A 23,676-nucleotide genomic window follows, 5' to 3' on the forward strand; every position below is an offset into this window, starting at 1 on the left:
CAAAGGCAACTGAAAGAACCTAAGCAGCAATGGGATAAGAGGAAAGGTTTTTGCTGGGCTAAGAAATTATAAAATGTAGAAAACAGAACCCATAGGTAAATTATAATTTCTTTTGGCAGGAGGAGGTCACCAGTGTAGAAGTCATCACTGGAATTCTGGTGAGATCTGCACTAGTACAAATTTATAGATGATTTTGGACATGCAGTAAGGTGACAAAGTTTGCTAATGACAGATAATTTGCTAATCAGATTCATAAAGATAAAGCTTGAATATGAAGAGCTGCAGATGGCCCTTAGCACACTAAGTGTGTTACGGATGATAACATGTTGGATGGAATTCAACGGGAAAGTTGCAAACTGATGCACAAGAGAGAAAAACAACCCTTAGTTTCACATATATAGTGAAACTTTCTGAGTACCACCACGTACCAGTGGGGTCTTGGAGTTTTGGTTAAAAATTCCATGAACATGTTGTTCAGTAGCTGTGGGGGAAAGAGCAAACAGAACACTACAAATTGGAAAATGCACAGGGACCAAAACAAGAATATCCTTATGCCCACTGTATAGATCTTAAGTACCTGCAGCTTGAATATCAAGTGTAATTTGTTCCTACTTGCCAAAAAGGATATAGCTGAAATGGAAAAGACTCAAAGGTGGAGAACAAGAATATCCACTGTATGAGGTAGACACATTAGAAGTCTATAAAAACACGATAGGTATTCGGAGCCTGAATTGGAAGTTACTGTTCACTGTCTCTCCCAACATAGTACTGAGGACAGTTGTATTAAACAAAGGCAGCTGCAGCCAGGTTCAAAACAAGCAAAAAGACATAGCTCTTCACGCAGCATATAGGCATATAACTCCGGAGGAAACTAAAAGTTGACTTGAGTTCAAGAAATGTGTGGACATGTTCAGGGAAGAGAAATCTATCAAAGGTACCAAATCCAAAACCCACCATTCCTGGAACAGAAAAGTCCTGGAGCCATGAACGGTGAGGTTCTCTGAGAGGATCTATCATTGTGCACCTGCCCCACTATCACACATTTCCCTAAACTTTTGACCAGTACCAGAGAGACAAGATACTGAGCTAGTATCTTTAGCCTAGCCCAACACAACCATTTTTATATTTCTATGTTCCAAGGAAAGACATGGCAACTGTGATATCTGAAGGAGATCTCCAGTCCCATGCTGAGATTGATCAACAGGTCCTCTGACAAGAGACTGTGAAGTTATAAATACACGTAAGTTCAAACTGAGCAGAACTGCACTAGGAACCTGATGAAGGAAAGAAAACCCTGCCTTCATTAACACAGTCTCCCAAAGCGAGGGTTACTGAGCATGGGGTGCTTCTTGTCTTGGAAATTATGTAACTCCCTGCTGTTTTCTGAGAAGAGCAGTGTTGTTCCATAATTGTCTACTATGTCAGCATACATCACTATGTCTATCTCAAATAAGTAAACTGTAACCCAGGAGAGGAAGATATATAGTAATGAACATGCTGGGAAGGCAACAGCATCCATTATGGGAACAGCATCAGCTCCAGGGCTTAACCAATTTACGTTATAGGATCCCTGCTGCCCAGCTCTGTATAGAAACATGTGCCAAAAGTGTCCAAAGCCAAAGACTCTCATTCTTGTTTGCTATGACTGAATAAACAGCGTAAGAGATTCTTCAGTTCACCTGAAGAAATTTTATGCTGTGCATAGTGGAAGATAAAGGTGCTATTCTTTAGGTTCCCATATTAAATTAGAGATCTACAGGTACGTACTGTGTAGCCAAACAAAACCAGGAAAATTAAAAGGAAATTAAACTAGAAATTGATAATGACATTTTTATGGACATAAAAAGAGGCCCATGAGGGAAATAAAGTCTAAGCTATTACCAGGAAAATTTGTTTATAGCTGATGATACAGACGTTGCTAAAAATGTAAATTTAATCTGTCTCAGCAATTGCCCAGGATACTAAAAAGGAAAAAATTTAACACTTCTTATCTGTTGAAGCAGCAAGAAAAGGACCCAGAGCCCATCTCAGATCTGTGCTGAGGTTGCTGCTACTGTAGATGTTCAGGACTAAAAGCAGTGCTAGTAACTACTTTTGACAGCACAGATTACATCTCACTGATATCCAGAGCAAATACATATCTTTGCATTAGAAGTTAGATGGCTGAGAAATCTCAGTGCATCTGCACTCTACAAAATAGAAGACCACTCAGGAAAGAGGAGGAGGAGGACAGCAGAAGGCAGACTAGGCAATAACAAAGCCCAGTGAGTCACTGCAAGGCGCTCACTCATGACTACGTGCAGAAGGACTGATGACAGTACACGGAGATGTAGCAGAAGGGACAAGTCTGGAGAAGGCAGTGAGGCAACCAAGTTCCTGGAGAAAGAGGTTATCACTTCCTTTCGGAACAAAAGAAGAATGCCAAGACAGCTTTTCATTCTCATGTGTTTCACATTTCATATGTTAGCTGAACTTTACTGGCAATACCCAGCCACCTCCATTAAATCCCGTGCCCCGGTGATCTAAGATGTCGTATTTTTGACATACATTAGCACAATTACCACAATTGATGTTCTAAAGATAAGATCCAGTCACAGTTATCAGACACTGAGCTTCATCCTTAGTAGCATTCAAAGAACTAGGCCTATGCTTGCTAATCTAAGCACTCAGGAATAATCTTCAGCAGAATATACATTGCCATAAGAAATCACTATATTACTGTCACTGTTACAAAACTATCATTTTGTATTTTCCATATGTATTAGATTTTTCTAATGATGTATAGTCCATTAAAAATGTTACATGCTGGTCAACACTGAGGTAACACCAACCAACCTCTACTTTCTTATATACTAAGAATTGCCTAAACTTACATTTTAAGTTGTGATATGCAAAACCGCTGTTTTAAGACACACATACATGCATGAAGTCTAAAATTGTATATTCACCAAAATTTACGGCTGGAACAGGACTAGAAAAGAGAGATGAACAATGGGGTGTAGAAAAGGGGAAAGAAAGCTGATTTTTTTTTTTTTAAGTTTAAAGTATGTCAGATAACCTTAACAGAAAAATAGGAAATAAACACTTAAATACCTTTAAAAATTGAACTAAAGAGTGACACCAGCTGGTATAACTGACCTGCATGGCTAACTCTCAGACAGAAACCCCCCCCAAAGCAGAGTTAACCCCCTCACCTAATAAGCTTGACATCAGGTCTCCACCACACAAATTCCTGTCTCCAAACACTCCACACCTGAATGGAATTGCTCAACTGCAGCTCCCCTTACTAATGCAAGGACAAGGTATTTCTTTGCTGTTCCATATGCAGGATTCAGGCAGAAAAGTGACATTGCTTCTCCTGGAAAACTTTTATCACAGGATTGGGACATAAAACTGATACTGCTTTTGTTAGAATAGTTTTAATGGCATTAAATGTAGATACAAACCATATGGGTATGGTTTCTTGCATGTATTTTAATGACTCTCTGTGTACCTGCATAAAATCTTTAATAAAGAGAATTTATACAAGTGAACTCATTATGTTATCAGGAGAGAAACGGATGGATCTTGAATCACTGAAGGCTCCTATATATTTTTTTTATTTAAGCAGCCTGGGGGGAAAAGGGGGAAGCTATTACAAAAAATGAGCAAATTTTTACAATACCTCAACACTCCCTCATGTCACTTAATTCCTGTTTTGCATTTTCATTCAATGCACCAAGTTGAATATTTTGTATCAGTTGATGCTTGCGGCATCAGTTGAGAACATTTGAGCGCTCCATGCAAGCTCCAAGTTTCCAGTAGAAATTAACAAATCATTTTTGGCAAGTTGACTAAAAAACACAACTTATGAATGCCTGGAATTCATGTTCCCCATAGTTTACCTTTTTTTTTTCCCCTTCTTCTTATTATTATTATTGTTATTAGTGATATCATATTACATGATACCTTTTTATTCAGGTACTTTAAATATACTTGATTGATTAGTTAACAGAGAATCTGAATTTCCTTCCCAGATAATGTGATTCTGCCCCTTTACTCAGCCCTGTTAAGACATAACTGGAGCGCTCTGTCCAGTTCTGGGCTCCCTTCTTACAAGAAAGCCATGGACATACTAGCGTAAGCCCAGTAAAGGGCCACAAAGGTCACAGAAGGAGAGGCTAAGCGCACTGGGACTGTTTCAGCCTGGAGAACAGAAGGCTCAGAGGAGTCTTATCAGAGAGTACAAGTACCTGACTGGGGGGAAGTAGCAAAGACTTAGCCAGACTCTTCTCAGTGGTGCCCAGTGACAGGGCAAGAGGAAATGGGCACAAATTAAAATATGAGAAGTTTCACTTAAACATAAGAAAAACCTTGATCCCCTTAATAAAATGGGAATAGCAGTATTTCCCCACCTTATCATCAGCCACCTTGTAATCTCTTGCTGATACATTTTTTTTAAATGATTCAGGAAAGTGATGCTCTCCCTTTTAGGGTCACACTGAAATCAGTATGGTACAATGGAAAGCATTATGTAGCTTAGTCTGTAGTTTGTATTGATTTTACTAATTAACCAATCTATTAGAATTTACCAGAATTATGGATCAGCTTATACTTTATTCACATTTTCATACTGCATCCCTGCAAAACTCATTCAAATAGTCTTTATTCAGAATGATCATGTTGTGATATTCTTGGAATACCACATGAAATGGAACAGTCTTGGAACACTAGTCATTTAGCTATATATTTTGTGACCCTGCAGTTAGCTATTACATATTTATGCTATGTTACTTTATGTTTTAGACCCTTCTGACATGCTTATACTAAGCCTTCCCTAAATCAGGTCATTAGGCCCAATGACTTGGTATATGAATTAATATACTAAAAGAGGAGAATTCAACCAGAGAATATGATCATCTCTTGGGAGGGAGATTAATGTAAGACAAAAGGACTTGAATTCTTTCAACTCACTCTGAAAGTACTTTTTGCTTCTAGTGTTATTTTGCCCTTTTTGAATGTTTGGCCATGATCTCTTATTTGTCCTAATGTTGGCATTTCCTTAAAAAGCAGCAGTATAACTTACCAAAAAAGCTAGTTATGTGGAATCAGAACAGCAATCAGTAATAATTAAAAGCACTGTACAACTGAGTACATGCATGATGAGTACAAGCATTTGTGTTTAGAATTGGTAAATGATCCAAATTTGGGCTTCTTGCCAAACTTGCTAGTTAATGCTGTTCCTAAAACATCCATACAGAGCTTTATTTCTTTGTAAGATCTTTATCATCAAGTTCTGTGATGAGGAACATTTACAGATAAGGAAACACATACTCATAGATGTGTATTTGTTATGCATGATCAAGGGGAAAGAATTCTTTAGTTAGAGATACTTCTTTACACAGCATTCCTCAAATACTGACAGTTGCAACCAACTTGAAGAGGGACAGTATAGTTTTAAAGAAGGTATTAAAAAAACCTTCTTGTTAAGTTGATACCAACAAACTGCCACTGGATTCAGTAACTCCAAATTTGTGCAATATGTCCAAATATTAACAAGAATATTCTAAACCTTTCTTTTTTGAGTGGCGGGGGGGGAGGGTTAAACAAGCAAAATAGTTTTAAGTTTTCAGATCACTTCAGTCAAATTCCCTGCTCTGATGTGTGCATCTCTACCTTGCTGCAATTCTTTCTCTTACAAAAGAGCTTCACCTCCTTAATACATTCCTTTGGGCTATTATTCTCTAGTCCCTCCAAATGAAGAAAACCTATAATGGGACTACATCCTTCGAGTGAAAAAACATACTCAAACTCACTTGCAATAGTAATACCATTGTTTCAAAATGGACTGACCTAAACATACACTTGCCCAAGCAAGCATTCTTCACTGATTTATTTACTTCTGTAGATACAGTTTCTATCCTAAACAGGCCCCAAGGGATGTCTATTGCACTATTTGGAGATTATTATCAATGTTGCATTTCAAAAACATCCACAGATCACAGTTTGCAGAATTAATATAAATGACAAAACAGAGTCCAGGATAAGCATATAGCATACTGTTATAGCTTCCAGTTACGCAGAATTCCATGAAGATCTGATTATTTTAAATGAGCAAAGGAGACTTCAGGAACAACTTCCAAATACAGCTAAGTCAAGATTTTAAGTTATACTTGAATAAGGAAAACAAAGAAGCTGGGAGGAGGGTTGGTCCTATTTAAAAGTCCATAAATACCCTGCAAATCACCAAAATACCATGAAACCAATACTTTCAGGAATTTCATTCCAGTGCCAAGAAACAGAATGTACTCATTGTGACTAATACATTAAAATACTGAAAATAAATTCTAACAGATTAAAAAGATCTTGTAGCAAGTGAAAGGTATAGTTAAATCATTCCAAACCTAATCAAGCTTAAGAGCAGGGCAGTCTTTCCCCATTATTAATAAGAATGTAAGCTGGATAAGTAGACTGGGAAACTATAAATTATGGCCAGTAAAAGTAATACAACATTTTTTACAAACATGTTTCTAATTAAAAATGAAAAGACAGCCATTTTTACTGAAGCAATTTGCTGAACATTCTCAAGTTTGGTCTTCTGTGGTCTCCCACACACACGTGCTCCCAACAAAATGTTATTAAACGGGGGTGAATCCAGAATACAGCTCTAAATGCAAAATCAAATCTATGTTTTACGTGTTCACATTTCTAGGTGGAAATATGAAAATATTTTTAAATCTTGATCATTTAATCCTGTGCTCTGGGGTCAGGAAATACTGCTCACCCTTGCCAATCTGCAGTCCAGTTATATATGAAAATTGTTGTTTCACAAGGCTAAAGCAAGTGACAGAAAAATTGCACGCTACTTTCAGGCTTCAGCTGAGCTTTTAAAACACATGGCCAAACATGTTGCCATGGAAATGTTCTGCAAATACATCTAGAATTTCTTAAGATGAAGCTGAATATCATTTTTTAAAATAAACTTCTCCTACAATTTCAAATATTCATTGCTCTATGCTGTATTAAAGGGAAACAACAGCTATTATCTAGCATTTATAACACCTAAAGTGATAACAGTATCTCTAATTCTATTTTGTGCTCCATACATGAAATTAGGCCACTATCTTCCTATATAAAATACCCATATACTTGTTTTCTTTCATGTACTCTGACTTTCCCATCCATCACCACAATACACTAGCAGATACAAAAGTATCAGCCTTGCAATAAAGTTGGCAACAGTTAAAAACCAAAGAGGAGACATGCTTCAGTGAAATAAATTTGGGTTTAAACAACATTCTACATATTTAAGTTATTAATCTTCTCTTTTACAACCCATTCAGTATTAGTATGTGTCACTGAGTGTAATAATTAAAAAGGGAAGAGTTATCTTGCCAAACTTTCACTGTTATGTTCAGTGAGCTATTTTTAACACTGATTTGAAATGAAGCACAAAAAAAAAAATCTACTACTGCAAAATGAAGCAAGATCCGTGCCTGCAAAATAGCTCAGTCCTGTTACACAATGTGATACGTTGTTTTAAATAACCTGCCACTGTAGGTACACAGTTGTCTCATACTGCATTTCATCTGACTAACACACACATTCACACAATAGCTTTGTGTGCCATGTAAAGATAAAGCAAAACAAAAATGCAATACAATCTTGCCATTTTACTTTACAGCAAAGGTATAACCTTTTACCATGAATTAGTTAAAAGAAATATTCACAATAAAACCAGGTTGAAAATATATATGGAATAACCTTACATTGTTCAAATAGCAATTAACAACATGTTAGATTTCCAAGATATACATTGCTGTGCTTATGTAAACAGTCTACCCTATAAATCCTGTAGCAAATCCAACATGAAGCAATTACACAGACAAAGAGATTGTAAATGACCTAAAACTGTAAAACAAACCCTTGTGTTAGAAATATTAGGATAAACTATGAGGTCATACCTGATGACTTAGAGACTGTAATGTCTCACCGGTTCCAAGCTGCATGACCTTTCTATTTCCAGAGACCCCCAAAAATTGCATTTCCTGTCTTACAGAAGTACATCACAGACCCATCTATCTTTCAAAATCTTCTGGGCTAGCGAAGAAAGCATTAGCAGCCATTCTGTCCTTCAGTCAGTGCTGGAGTCATTACCCTCAAGATATCAGATCTTAAATATAGTTTCCTCTGTGCGCTTACAGACATCCAGTAGTCAAGGAGGCTGACACAGCTATATCACTGATGCTGCTAATGCCATCTGAAAACAGTAAGCTTACTGCTTAAAGCAATCCTGCATCATCCAAACAGAACAAGCCACATCCTTCAACTCCTCACTTGCGTTTTTTATAAAATCCAGCGCTGCCATTATAGATTTTGTTTTCATCTGTGGTCAGCTAAAGGAGAAATTAGATATTATGCAACCAGCTTTGCATTAACAAAAGAAAAACAGCAGATGAAGTGACATATCGAGGTTATCAAATTTTGCTTGCATGACCACCCCTCAACAAGCACTATCACTATTCAGAAGCAGCATCACAATCTGATCCAAAGGAAAATTACCAGAAAGAAATTATAAACAATTCATAGGCAGCAAGGCATTTAAATACCCCTGTGGTACTGAAACAGCTATTTTATGCAGCCTTATGAATCCTAGTGCCTATTAAATTAAAAACATTGCTTGCTTAAGTATTTTTAGTGTTTCTTTTCAAAAAATTGCACTATCACTGCATTGTTTCCATTACTCCCTGCTAGCAGCCAGAAAACAGCATGCCTTGAAAATGTGCCAGTATTATGACAGCAAAAATGTGTTTTGATATCAAACAAAACAATCATGCATGGGGTTTTTCTGATACAAGAGACCCTTCAAGCTAACAAACGTACAGTATCCTCCTTAGTAAAAGGATTAAATGTAATTATTTTAAAATTCTTAAGACTGAAAAGTAATAATGACTTTCTATTTAAACACATACTTGATGCAAGTGATATTGATTATTATAAATCATTATTTGTATTTATTGTTGCTATCATTATGGCAACAAACTTATGCAAAACAAAAAAAATCACTTTACAGAACTAAGACGAAACAGTGCCACTAACAAACTGGAAAAGGTTATCATTTAATAATTCCTCTGAATTCCAGACCCACAGAAAAATTGCTCATGTTCGCACAGTGAGAAAGTCCTATTGAGGCGCTCAGTCCACATCCTTAAACACACAGGAACATCCCCTCAACACATATTGAAATATATTGCAACCGGTGAAATTCTACAGACAAATAAAACATGGAGAAAAAAAATCTTCCCTAATTTAACTACAGCTTGCATGTTATTCCAATTAATTTGGATGCCCTTCTTTACTTTGAAATATAAGTAGAAGCTGAAAATAGAAGTAAATGGTTCTAAATTAATTCACCCAAATCCTATTCTGTTAGTTTAACATTATTATTATACAGTTGTAGTAATTGCTCTTTTGAGTAACTTAATCAAGTTTGGCTTATAGCCATTCACATTATGACACTGATAACAGCAAACTGGTCTCATCCATGAATACCACATATTTCCCTTTAGAGAGAGAAACTGTCTGCTATCAATTTTTAACTCATTCACTTTATACAGTGTGGAACTGCCTCAACATAAGGATGCTTCATTTACAGGGAAATGGAACTCAGCCACACATTCACATAGGGTCTCTGGTGACACGGTCCGTAGCCTAGGAGAGGCTCGTCAGTGAAGCCCTAGGGGGCTTTAAAGTGCAGTAGGGAACCGGATCAGGCCAGACTTGCCGCTGCTTTTTATATTCTCCAAGAGAGTTAATCTTGAAGCCCAACAACCTGACAACTGTCTTTCTACAGCTGATGATAGTGGCAGTCAGGTTATCACTCTGAACATTAGCGAATGTTCTTGAAAGCTGCCACTTTTAAAGTTTTTCCAGAATAACTCATGAATTCACTTTCAACTTGCAAGAAAATATTACTAAATCTATGTGCACGGGATATAAATACACACACACAAGGAGACAAAAGGCCCTTCAAAAAATAGACAAGAATGATTCAGCAGTAAAAGAAGGGGCAAATAGCTTTCCCTGTATCAGTATGAAATGGGAATATCTCCCAAGGTAATTATTTCTATTTCCAAAGGTAATTTTAAAATAATAATACATTATTAAATATTGTTATTTTCTCCTATGCAAACATTCAGTTCTGCAGTACTATATTCTGATCAGTAGCTACTTGTAACTACATAAGGGAGTAAGTACCTGGCATCTTTGAGTGGCTGTCAACCACTTCCAAGTCCCCTCAAGCCACCTAGCTAGGATACGAAGGCCACCAGACAAAAAAACGTGTGTTGCCAAGCCACCTTTCATAAACATTATGTAGGCTCTTTCTATGCAAATCTTGTACTACATGATGATCTCCGCTCAAAGAGTGAAAAACGCAAAGCTAGGAGCTGTAACCACAGCTGTCAGAAATATCACTTAGAGTTTCTGCTCACAAAGAGTACATCATCTCTCCCCCAGCTGGACATTTGAAGAATTCAAGAGCTAGCAAAAGACAAGATATAAGACTATTTTCCTGAGTTAGGTTAAGATCTCAGGACAAATTATAAATGCACTCAGAAATATGCATGAAGAAGAAATTGTGTATTATCCCAGCTAGCGGAATCTTTTCCCAGACGTTATTCCATGTTTTTCCTCATGGCAATACAATTACTATTTTGCAAAAGTGAAAATTTTTAACATTTCATTAGCAACATTAAAACAGAGAGAGGGTATAAATACAGTATTATCTCCTCCCTCTGGTGACCAATGATAGAACCTGAGGGAACGGAACGAAGCTGCAACGGGGGAGGTTTAGGTTGGATATCAGGGAAAGGTTCTTCACTGAGAGGGCGGTCGGGCACTGGAACAGGCTCCCCGGGGAAGTGGTCACAGCACCGAGCTTGACTGAGTTCGAGAAGCATCTGGATAACGCTCTCAGTCATATGCTCTGATTCGTCTGGTCCTGTGTGGAGCCAGGAGTTGGACTCAATGATCCTTACAGGTCCCTTCTAACTCAGGATATTCTATGATTCTATAAAGTATAGATATTTATTCTGAGAGGTGTTAAAGCAAAAATCTGGTCAATCCATTCCCTCTAGAATATCAACAGGTATTACTTTATATCATACAAAAGCATTACTACAAATATAGTTTGCTTTTATTTCATTTTTCTTTACAGGAAAAAAGAAAGAATAAAAAAAGAAAAAAAGAAAATTGAGTGTTCCTGTGGATTATGCAAGGTGAAATAATGGTTCACTTTGAATCTATCACAAATCAGCTTCATATCAAAAAGACCTGACCTAAGCAGTTAGTGAGCAAACAACAGAAGCTCTGTCACTCAGCTTTTTAAACTACATTTAAATCATGTTTGCTAGTACTAATGATCATGATACAGAACATTTGAGATCAGTGAAAGGAACTGCACATTGTAAAAGTAAGGTGAGATGATTTAGTGCTGTACCAAAGGAGCTGGAAGAACAATACTAATGCATTTTCCTCAGCAACACTTTAGGGGATCAATTTTACTACATATTTTTATTAATGACCAGAGCATACGTAGTATGAATGATAACAAAAATCACAGTTTGGGTTTGTTCAAAAAACTTCTGATATTGGAAAGCACTGCTAGTATGTGAGGAATGGAACAGCACCAGAAGACATGGATTACCTTTAGGACCACAAGAATAAAAATAGGGTAAAATTTAGTAATACAAAATGCAAAGATGTGATCTTATAGATTATGAAGTTTCTGCTAAGAATTGAGAGCTCAGCAGTTGAAAATTACAGTGGTTGAATCTGTGGGGACAAAGCTGATCACAGAGTAATTATGAGCTATCAACATAACACCCTACAGAAATGGAAATTATAAAATTATCAGGGAAAATATTTCTAGTACATAGACATCAACATTAATGCAATAACATGGAAGCTCTGTTAAAATTTTACTGTTCTTGATTCTGATCATCTATGCCTAAGAACGGAATTCAAACTGTAAGAGATAAAAGCTACTACAATGGTCACGAAAATTTTGAGAAGAAATTGAAAATACTTGCTTTGCTTAGCTTAACAAACAAAAGACTAAGGGGGAGATCATGTAGGTGTCAACATGGATGTGCCAAGGATAAAGAAAAAAATATTCACATAAAAGAATAATTTTGGAACAAACACAAATCCATACAAAATTGTCATTCATGTTTGGGGTTTTTTTACCTATGAGAGGTTGAAGGGCTGCAAGAGCAGGAAATCAAAGACCAGGAGTGTGCCTTTCACTCCTGCTTTTCTACAAGAGACGATCATGAAAACGCAGACAAGTGAAGAAAAAAGCAGAAATTTAAGGTACAGCAGAATTAGTACCAAGAGCAGGACATATGGAAAAATCAGGAGATTCCTTGGGGTTCAACACTGATTGGAAATAAGTTTAGAACTCTGAAACAAACAAACAAGTAAACGAACAAAAATGACTTGGTAACAGTTGGCTTCTCCTGTGCTGAAAACACCAACCTTCATCTCAATATGTAGAATGGTATTAACAATGTAAATAGCCCAGCAATTTCTCTTAACCAAAATAATTCATCTGATCTCAAGTTTGAGCTGATTGCTCAGATCAACACAGATTTAAAAATATCTTTGTACGTGAGTGCAATAAGCTCAAAAGTAATTAATGATCATCCGTTCCCCTTTAATCCTAATGACAGGACTGTTTCTATTACCCTCCTCTAGTTGACATATTATCTCTTATTTAATGTCTTATTTTTGTTATAAAGTGTAAATACCCTTCTCTAGGCAAAAAATAAAACCATTTGAAAATACAAGTTTAAATTTCTTAACTCAGTAAAAACTTGTTATCTTTTATGGACATACCTACTTTGTTCTCTCAAATGAGATACTGTTCAAAGACTCTCCTTTTGTGATTATTTCAACAGACGTTACGTAAGTCTAATCAGCTCATCTGTGGATAACCACAACTGTTGTTAATGGAAACTCGAAACATTTCTAAAACAAAATAGGAAACGAGCAGAGGCAGACCTGAACCATGACCGCATAGTGGTCATGGACCAGCAAATTAACTGCTTGGTTCCAATTCTGCCTAACAGTTAGCGTAGCTGTATCAAAACCTGCCTTTCCAAATACCCCACTGTCAGTGTTCCTGTATCCTAGCGCTAAAACTGAAGTTTGTATCTCTGGCTGGTCCCTGACAATCCAGATCACTGTACTACACGTTGCCAACACATTAGAATAAATGTATAATAAACAGTCTTAAAACAATAAAGAGAAAGGAAGATTTCTATCCAGTATTTTATCTAAAAAAAAAAAAAACCAAAAAAAAAAACCTTTAAAATGTCTGGCATCCCATTTCCCGGAAGACCATGTAGAAGGCAGATACCACCTTTCTCTCAGACTACTGAGAAGCAATCCTATACTTCCAGCGTGTACATAAGAGATGGTTGGTTATATTTGCTCTTAGAAAAATACAGAAAATAAGGAGTACAAAAAATCTCCTCAAAGTTTGCAATTGTACATTTATTTTCTTAGCAAAATTATGTTTATGTAAATCATGTATTCTAGAAAATTATTTGTAAAATCAGACTGAAATGATTAATTTTAACTATGTGTCTAGAAGGTGAATAGGTTTTATTTAAAATGACCATGCCTTCCTTTTCTGACTTTAAAGAAAGCAAAGCTTTCCACTTTTTTTAAGCACCTCAACAGTACTGTAACTTGTGCCACAGCCTGGGAAAAACCTCTTTCCTTTTATTAACTAAGGACATTGCTGACTAAGGGCTTAACTTGCAACTATTGGGGATGCTAGAATTGATTATAGGAAAACATTTTCCCCTCCTTAAAAAGGTGATGATGGAATTTGGACTCCATGTGGTACAGCACAACAGAAATTTATTTTCCTGATAAACAAAGAAATAAAAATTTAATCAAAAATGCCAGAATCCATTAGCAAAGCAAGTGCTACCAGTCTTTCCACAGAAGGAACAGCAAGACAGGCAGCACTGCTCTACACAATACTGAAGCTGCAGCCTAGTTATATCGCACGCCTCGTACCTTCCTTTCTTTTGATCCTTTTCATCTCTCCCTTGTCCCTGAAGAGGAAGAAAAACTCCTTTTTCTTAAGAAAAATTTGTCAGTTCACTAATCCTAGCTTCTTATCTGCCTCAGAATAGATCTGACTTTTCTAAATATTTTGCATTAAAAAGTTCTCTTTCAAAGAAGAGGAATGTTAAATTTTGACATATAATTACCATTATCCTCTCTGCTAGCAGAAAATTATGGCAAAATGCCAACTTGCTTGTCTGCTACAGATAAGACATTTCCAAGCTTCCATCCTTCCCCTTAGAGAAAACAGAAGGGGAAGACCAGCCAGGAGAAAGCCTACCCTGTCAGCTGATTCTGTAAGAAATAAAATTAATATTCTCCTAGCAGAAATCATTTTCCTCCAAGCCTGAGGTAAATGATATGCCTTACCATATGTTATGATGGTCCTTTCAAGAATGACAAATTTGATGAATTTTTCCTGGATGGTCTTTCTCTCATCCAATCTCATCACCTCCAGCTTCTGCTGCAGGCAAACTCTCAAGAAGCACAAATCAGCAAAGCATCACCAAATTATATGACTTCTACCCACTGGGGATTTTGCCCCTTCTACTTCAGACCTAGCACAAAAAAGTGTATGTGCGTTCTTCAATAATGTTTTCGATCTGCATAGAGCTTTAGAGAATTACCTTGACACACTGTTGACCTTCGACTCCAATATACCCATTGTGAGCAGAGAACCCAGTCATTTTTCTTGAATGAAGAACTCTAAAAAGATTATGACGAATTACAACATATTCAGAACTAGCTCTAGATCAGGCAAAACTCTGCTTCAGTTCAAACAAGGGGAAAAAGGCAAAAGACAGGCTCAGGCAAGTTTCTTCACTGTATATAAAAATATCGGCATACTGTTACTTTGAACACAAACTCAGCTGTGCACTCCTCATTAGTTTACCTATACTTCTAAGCAATCAGAATGTCTGAATACCTTTGCAAATCCAAATACCAGCTTATTTGCACATCATTTGTGCATCACAGTCCTTTGAAAGTTTTACTCCTATCAGTAATAGAGACAGGCAAGAAAGATATTTTTAAAATCCATCTACACACACACTTAAGATTTTCCCATTTGCCACAAAATACACTGATTCTAAATGAGAATGACAATAAATAAAGATCCATTTTAGCCAATATTACCCAATCAAAACCCATCCAAAAAGAAAACTGCTGGACACATCAGTTACCCCAAAATTTTGCAGGCTGTTTTAAATGCGTCTTTCAGTCATGTAAAACAAGTGGGCTTGTATGCTTAAATATCAGAGCACAAACCTAACACTGGTCCTATGCAAATGGTCTTTGGATTCTTAAAAGATTGTAACGTGGGATGAGAATTTCAAAGGTTGGGAGGGAAAGCCACTGCTTTGAAGGGAGGCAATGGGGGAAAAGAGCTGTTACAAGAGGAGAACTTTAGGATTAGGTCAGTAGTCTTGACAAAAACCATATGATGGAAAGTAAGACAGTAAAAAAAGTTTTATAAATGCAATTTATCACATAAACATCTAATATATCAGATTACTACCTAATTTTATCACCTCCACAGCTAAAAAAATAAATTATAAGTAATGGAGTATTTTATTCCAAAATCAATTCTGAAATGTGAGCTCTGAAACATTTGCTTTCTTGCAAAGTTAACAAAACGGTGCCCACAGAGAGTAAACAAGCCAAGATTAACTGCACCAGCGCAGTCTTGCCATCCTTGCTCTGGGAGGGGACACAGAAAAGCTATTTAAGCAGCACACACTTCACTAAAAGCTAAACATCTTATTTATGATCGTGCAAGGCCAGGCATCCACAGACTAAAGAGGTACTGGGCTGGGGGCAGTCCTCCTCTGGTTGATGTAGGAAGAACACAGAAAGGAGAGATGAAAGTCCCACCAAACTAGAGGCAGGCCCCAAAGCTGATGTTGGGATGCTCTGAATTAAATTATAAAGTTAGAGATACAAACTAAATAAAATAGACTAATTCAAATATATTTATGGGTAAAAATGGGGCAGGAGATATAACTTCCTAGAACAATTCAAAATGCTTTACAAACTTAATTGCATACATATTTTAAGTATTCAAAACACAATTTTACACCCAGTAATGCAAGGACATAGATAAAAATGTTAAGACCTCAAGAAAAAAAAATAGCCAATGATTCCTTCAAAGATAAAAAACTGGGACAAAATGCCCACTGGAATATACAGAGTCTCCCGCAGGAGCCTCAAAAGTCAGACACTGCCTGTTTTTATATTTAAAGTGCCTTTCAGGTACCTACTTCAGTACAAGACACTTGTGAAAAAGTAAAAGTCTAAAGGACAAAGAATACCAAAATGAAGAAAATGTAATACTTAGACACATTCCAGTCATGGGGACTTCCCTGGGTTTGAAGGGAGGTGGGTGATTTTATATATGCTAGTATATATGGTAAGCAACAGTAAAATAACCAAACAAACCAAAAAACCCCACAACCAACAACAACAACACACCACACACCTTGGTCAATTCTTGTGAATACTAGTTCTATTAAACACTATATCCTGCTTTAAGTAAAGAGAATACTGTAAACACCAAAGTGAAATTATAATACCTGGAGTGCAATAGCAGGTCTGCTGGCATAGCCCCATTGTAAAGACTCTTGACCTTTAAATAAAAATATTTACTGTGGTGCTGTGTAACTTAACTGTTTGTTTGGGGGTTTTTTTGCCAAAGGTGCAAAGACTTATTTCCATGATTCTTCATAGTCATTCTCTCTTAGGTATATATTTACCATATACATCCACATGAGGAAAGTCTATCATTTCTCATCCTAAACTACTGCATGAACTTGGACTGCCTGACAGATTTTTTTTGTGTATTACATACAAAATGTAGCTATTGTTTGATAGTCTAAAATCTTAATGATCAGATCTATCAGAGCTAAACGTACCCAGGATAATAAACCTCCTCCTTTGTTGTGAGAAAGGAATTCAGCAGCAGCCAATTTCACCTTTTCTTTTGCCTCTCCCTCGGAGAGGGAAAAAAACAGCGGTGAGACCATGTCCCCAACAAGTGACAATGGCAGACACAAGATTCCTGAATTAGACAATTTCTTTCCTACTTTCATCTCCCTCCAGTGACCATCAGTGGGAGCACCATACATCCACCACCTGCACAGCTCTGTTTCAGGCCTTCCTCCTCTCTTAAAGACTTTCTCACCAACTTAGAAAAAGAGTAAAAAAGCAGGTAAGTTTGGAAGGAAATCCAAGGCTAAGTGAGAAAGAAAAAATGTCAGTCCGCTTCTGCAAGCAAGCACTCATTACATGCCCTTATAATCTCCCCTGCTCAAAGCCCTTTTTAAAACTTCCTCTTAGGTTACAGCTGTGAGCCAATTTCCACGCAAAGTTCAGAGAAAAGGGTAACTATAAAGCAAGGGCGTTCTCACCACAAGACAGTTGTCTAGCAGCCTCATCAGACTCCTCAGAGGGTACATGGCTTCAGCCTGTGCTATGTCCAATGTTTTGAAAGACATTACCATACATACTTGGACTAAAAACTGATCACTGAGTTCTCAGACCAGACTCAGGAACTAAATGAAGGCGCGTAGCAACACTAAATTTGTATTGATACAAAGATTTGACATCATTCCATCGAATAAATATTCAGCGGCAGGATTTCCATTCTTTCCCTCATTCTCCAATATCTTTAAAAATAGACACTGAGGCATAAACGCTCTCATTATTCCAAAAAATGTTTCCAATTTGATACAAAAATTTTACACCATTTTCTCTGTTAGAAGAAACGTTGGCATTTAATACTGTGAAATTCACAAAAGCACATGGTTAAAAACTGACCTTGAACTATATCACCTGTAGAACAGTCACATGGGAAACGGTGCTAGCTTTAATATCTGGGACTTTCAAAACTCAGCTGGATAAAATGCTGTACATCAGCTGCACAAAGCAATCTTTTGTTGTCAATGCATTAAAAAAATCGTACCTAGTACAATTGTACCTACTTTATGACTTATTTAGCCATATCATGCCATACATTTATGTCTCACATATCAGGTAACTTAAATACCTTACATGAATATGGGACCACATCACTGGAACACCACCAACCCAGATAACTTTAAATTATTTTCATTCTTGGATTGGCTTAAGGTAAAATGTCCTTTAGGTAAAAATAATAAATGCAGTTTACTATGAAAAAACTTTTAGGAAACTATCGCAAATTGTAACTGCCTGCTGTTTGCAATTTTGTAATGAGACAATCACATCATGAAGACATTAGTCACAGTAGAATGGAATATTATAATTATCAAGCTTGTTTTATATAAATTATTTGAATTCTAACTGATGACCTACAAGATTGGGATTTATTTCTACATTTATTACAAAAAAAAACCAAACAGTAATGAAATCTTAAAGGACATATTCATTAATTTGAACAATTTTCAGATAAATTACTAACAGGATATTCAGAAGTGAAGCAGAAGATATGAAAAAACACATGAAGATTTGAGTTAGTTTTAAATAACTGGAATTCTAACTTCATTAAGTACATGTAAGGAATAATATTTTTGTTAGTTTCTCTCAAATCTATTTTTCAAGAAGTTCTTGACTACCTTTCAAGATAATATGACACCACAAGTTGCACCTCAGATATAATTCAAGAACACCTGTGTTATTTCAATAGTCTGATTAGTCTCATATCCATATATAGTACTTCTACATAATCATTCTTCACCAAGTCACTAACCCAATTTCTATGTTTAAGGATAAGTTCTACAGTTTACCATGCTCAGTGTTGTGTGCAAACTCAGTAGGAGAATATTATGTAAAAGGAGAATCATGAAAAGAAGCAGTCAAATATGGTACCTGACACACACCACTAGTAAAAGTTTTTAACATTTAATCTACAGCATTTTACAGTTGCTGGCCAGAGACAACATAAACCTCAATTGCAGCCTCCTCCCTACCCTACAAAGAAAACACTTATTTTGCAAATACATGGTAGCCAGCATTCTCTTGGTAGCAAGGTGATGAGAGACCTCTAGCTATTATTTCATAAATTCTTGCTCATTATTAAAGTTCTTACACAACTCACGCAAAAGTTGTACAAGAGAGACATTGAGCTGTTGGAGCAAGTCCAGAGGAGGGCCACGAAGATGATCAGAGGGATGGAGCACCTCTCCTATGAAGACAGGCTGAGAGAGTTGGGATTGTTCAGCCTGGAGAAAAGGCAGCTCCGGGGAGATCTAATTGCAGCTTACCAGTACCTGAAGGGGGCCTACAGGAAAGATGGTGAGGGACTGTTTATCAGGGAGTGTAGTGACAGGACAAGGGGTAATGGGTTCAAGCTGAAGGAGGGTAAATTTAGATTAGATATTAGGAAGAAATTCTTCACTGTTAGAGTGGTGAGGCACTGGAACAGGTTGCCCAGAGAGGTTGTGGAGGCCCCATCCCTGGAAGTGTTTAAGACCAGGTTGGATGAGGCTTTGGGCAATGTGGTCTAGTGGAGGGTGTCCCTGCCCGCGGCAGGGGGGTTGGAACTGGATGATCTTTCAGGTCCCTTCCAACCCTAACCATTCTATGATTCTATGAAAAGCCAGTTATCATAAATCATTTTGAATACCACAATTATAACATGAATCCCTATAACTCATTTAAGTAATTAGCCACAAAATATTACAAAAATCACTTGATGATAACAGAAGTATTTAGAATAAACACAACAGAAATAACTCATGCTAACGTAAAAGACAATACTTTGCATCGAGCCAAGAAAAGCAGTTCAGACCGTATCATAAAAAGACAATTCTCATAAATGTTTCTTTTTTTTTTTTAAATTACTTTCTTACTTCACTTAGCCTCCAGCAGTCAACATAGGCTTATATATAGTCTATTCCAACTCATCAGAAACCACTCATTCACTTGACAAGGAAGAGAAAAAGGTGGCTAAGGAAACCAAATCAGAGCTTGAATTTAAGGTAGTATTCTATCTGGGCCTGTGGCTTCTTTCTCACCTTGAACACCAAAAAACATCTTTCACCATCAGGAGCAACAGAATTAGTCTGACTAGAAGAAATGAGTTCTTTATTCAAACAGATGCTCCATGTAGTCACCTCATTACCTCTCCCAAAAATACAATGCCTAAAAATGCATTGTAAGTAAAAATCTGAATCTCTCATTCCTAGCACCATCATAATCTAGCTCGAGAAAAATGTATTGGTTTCCCTTGCTCATGCTCTCAAGCTCCTCTACCAACTTGACATTCTTAAGTCTAAGCCTATTTTCCAGGTCATCAGTATGACCTTTGTGCAAAGCCCTACAGCCACTGGTGTTTATAGCTAGGTGGCATTATGCCCACATGGAAACTTGTACTATCACTTTTGCTACTGGTAAGGTAAGGCAAGCAAAACCTTTGGGTCTTCTAAAAAGAAGCAAGTTCTAGACAATTTCAAGCTTTGTAGAGACATCTTCATGTGTCTTAATGATACAGGATATTTTGGAGCGCTGGGCACTCCACCCAGATGGTGCACAAGGCAATGCCAAAGGCTGACCACCAGTCTCTCAGATGTTGAGGAAGCCGGAAGTTCTCATATGCTACCAAGCACAACAGGCCATTCTGGTCAAAGGAAACAGAAAACACATTTCCGTGACAAGAGAAAGGCCTACTTCCACTCAACTCAACCTTTTTTTGCAGTTTTGTAGTTTCTCTTGTACATAATTTCATTTCACATAACCCAAGATATACTGAAGTTCAGGCAGCTATCAAAAGTATTAAAATAGCAGGTTCTTTTTAAAATTCATTTCTCAAGCAGCTTAAAAAATTAGTATTCAAGAGTTACCTTCCTGATTTTAATAGCCCAAGTACAGAGTCTTTTTACAGAAACACATGTATTGCATTTTATATGAATTATTATTAAGTACTTCTGGTTTGAACCAATGCTACCACTGAAGCAACGAAAGGGGGTGAAATGCATGAAAAGCAGAAGAGAGAGCCTCCCAGCTTCCTCCCAGCAGGGGACCCCAGACAGGCCCAGGGACACCCAACATCAGTGGGGTCCCAATTTCTGTTCGGGTTCATCCTTTCTTTTCCCCCCCGGCAGAGCCCTCCTGGGGTGCTGCTCCTGCTCCTTCCCCAGCAGGCTACTGCCTGACCCTCCAGACTGAGGACTACCCCTCTACCCAGTCTGTCAAGCTAGCCCATATACTAAATTAATAAATATGGACTGTATTAATTATTCATACAGTCCAGTCTGACACATTAGATTGAATGTCATGGTGATCCTGAAGGTAAAAAATGTTGAGTTTTACATAACATGTTCATTAAATGTAGTGAACTAATTAAAGTATGTTAATTAGGTAATAGACAAAAAGAATTTAGTATCTGGTAGAGACTGGTCACTGTTAATACCTTGTATCGTGTTAATACCTTGGCTGTATTTTTATGCTTAATGAGCAAAAGGGAAAGCTGATTATTCACAAAGCAGGAAAAAAAAAAATCACATGTGTTACGTGTTGGAAAAATAGCCTCAGGTGACAGAGGAAATACATACCAAAGGAATTGGCACCCTAACAAAGAAAGTATCATTTCAAAGCCCATAAACAATGTGCTGTCACTGGGAATTTTACATATTCAGATTCTAGGAAGCAATACTTAATTGTTGGTGGTGTTAATAAAATGGCAAAAGTCTGATTTTATTTGCACAAGTTATCTGTTCTCTCTGTACTATAAAAACATTTTTCCTGGGTTTGTTACATTTACATTTGAGATTAAGGCTTTCATATCAAATGCTCTGGTTAGAAAAACAACTGAGAAGCAAGAAATTATTAATTAAACTCCTACCCACACATGGCAAATGTTGGTGGGAAATATACATACATATGCCTGGTACTGGGAATAAAACCTATGTAATGCTCTATATGCAATTAAAACATACTTCAGGCTTATGCTAAAACAATTTCTTTTTCACTCCATATCTTATCCCTCTGCTCTTCACTTGATTTGAAAGGGCATGACCAAGCCTAGAAAGCATTTTGATGCACGTTATTAGAAAGAAAAAAAAATCCAGCTAGCGCTCTTGATAAAACAAAGGTCTGTACTTTCTTCAGAAGACAACTGGAATAATTACAGTAACAACAGACATTGGCAATAGTAAACTACTCAGGACAAAAGCAAACTACTTAATTTCTTTCTTAAGCTCAGCAGCATGCATTTTGGATATTATTACTCAGTTATTAAAAAGTGAATCCTAGTATAAAAGACTAAGAAAGGCAGATTCAGAAAGGGAACCTTGTACTTGTAATGAAATTTGTATAGAATTTAGATGAATTCAAAGCAAGTCTTAAGCTTAATATAAAAAACCACACACAAACATGTAAACACAAACAAGACAGATCAGCAGCTACCCAGGCCTCGAGGGCCCTGTGTTTTTTTAATATTAAAGTTCCATTTGTGGCTAAAACTCCGCTATGAGACATCTCAGTCTCGAAAGGGCAAAGAAACTCAATGCCCAATGAGAGCCTAAAGCCAGCCAGGGCCTGGGCTTTCACCTCACGTGTGTCTGCTCACCTTTCTCTGTTGTTCTCTGAAAAATGCACATCCAATGCCACCCAAAATACAGAGAAGACCACCACTTTGCTTTCTAGCAATACTGTAATGCCATCCATCTCTTGTTTGTTCCACTTTAATAGGAGAGATATTGGTCTGCTTCTCTTCTCTGCCTGAAATGATTTAGGCGCTTTCTTCCCACATCTCTAGAAAATTGCCCCAACGGGAGAAGGGGGTGAGAGCTGCTTCACAGCTGCAACAATTTTCAGGGATGACAGGAACAGAGTTCTATCCTTTTAAAAAAGAGAAAGGAGTTGAACCCAGGTCCCCCCATGTCCTGCATAATTATATTAACCACTGATACAAGAAAAGCTGTGAGCATGGCCACCATTTTCCCACAGGAGAAGGTCAAGCAGCTGTGGGAGGAGGCCGACGCTCAGGCACCCTGCTGAGGCACCTAACCCACGCCCTCACACTGAGCACCAACACCCACACAGAGTTCAGGAGTCTGTACATGAAAATGAAGCCCAAAACCTTCATAGATGTCCAGGAAACTTAGAAGCTTTAGTCCTGTCAAATGTCAGATACCTGAGTGGTTTCGGGTGAGCTGGTACACTGGTACAACGCTGAGTCAGCTGTTGGCCCAGGAGCTGTGCAGCTGCACGCGTGTCCCAGTGTAGTCGGGTCAACCAGATACTCCCAAGTGGACATAGTTAGCAGAGGCACAGTGTCGTGCTGCTGCAGCAAAACTGCCTCCAGTTCTGGGTTTATTTTATCCACACACAGTCAAAAACACGTGAATCAGATTTGCAAATTCTGCCCTAGGGTGTGTTTCCACACCAAGATGGCGGCCATCCTTCAGGCAAGGCCTGAAGAGAACTGCTGGAAGTGGCTCAAACTCACAACAGGCCGCGAGGTTCGCAAACATTATTATCCCTAATGCTCACTGCTTAAGTGTAAGCTTATTAATACTAACTTCTGAGCATTGAGTTGCAAGGTCTTTTGCTTCTCCCTAGTTATGACCTTCCTGA

General features: G+C 37.4%; 1 protein-coding gene across 5 annotated transcripts in view; it reads right to left on the minus strand.

Moving 5' to 3' along the window:
* Positions 1–23,676, minus strand: part of SLC4A10 (solute carrier family 4 member 10) — a 192,495-nt gene that overhangs the window by 117,764 nt on the left and 51,055 nt on the right. The window contains exon 1 of one of the 5 annotated variants that reach the window (XM_075756819.1): positions 7,944–8,363. The exons of 2 other annotated variants lie outside the window; for them this stretch is intronic. In XM_075756819.1, the coding sequence (XP_075612934.1) occupies positions 7,944–8,024 (81 nt within the window). In that variant the 5' untranslated portion in view covers positions 8,025–8,363. Of the gene's footprint in view, positions 1–7,943; positions 8,364–23,676 lie in introns of those variants that run through there. 2 more of the 5 variants (XM_075756816.1, XM_075756821.1) reach the window with 2 other exon arrangements.

Source organism: Balearica regulorum, chromosome 6 (assembly GCF_011004875.1).
Source record: "Balearica regulorum gibbericeps isolate bBalReg1 chromosome 6, bBalReg1.pri, whole genome shotgun sequence".
Lineage (NCBI taxonomy): Eukaryota > Metazoa > Chordata > Aves > Gruiformes > Gruidae > Balearica > Balearica regulorum.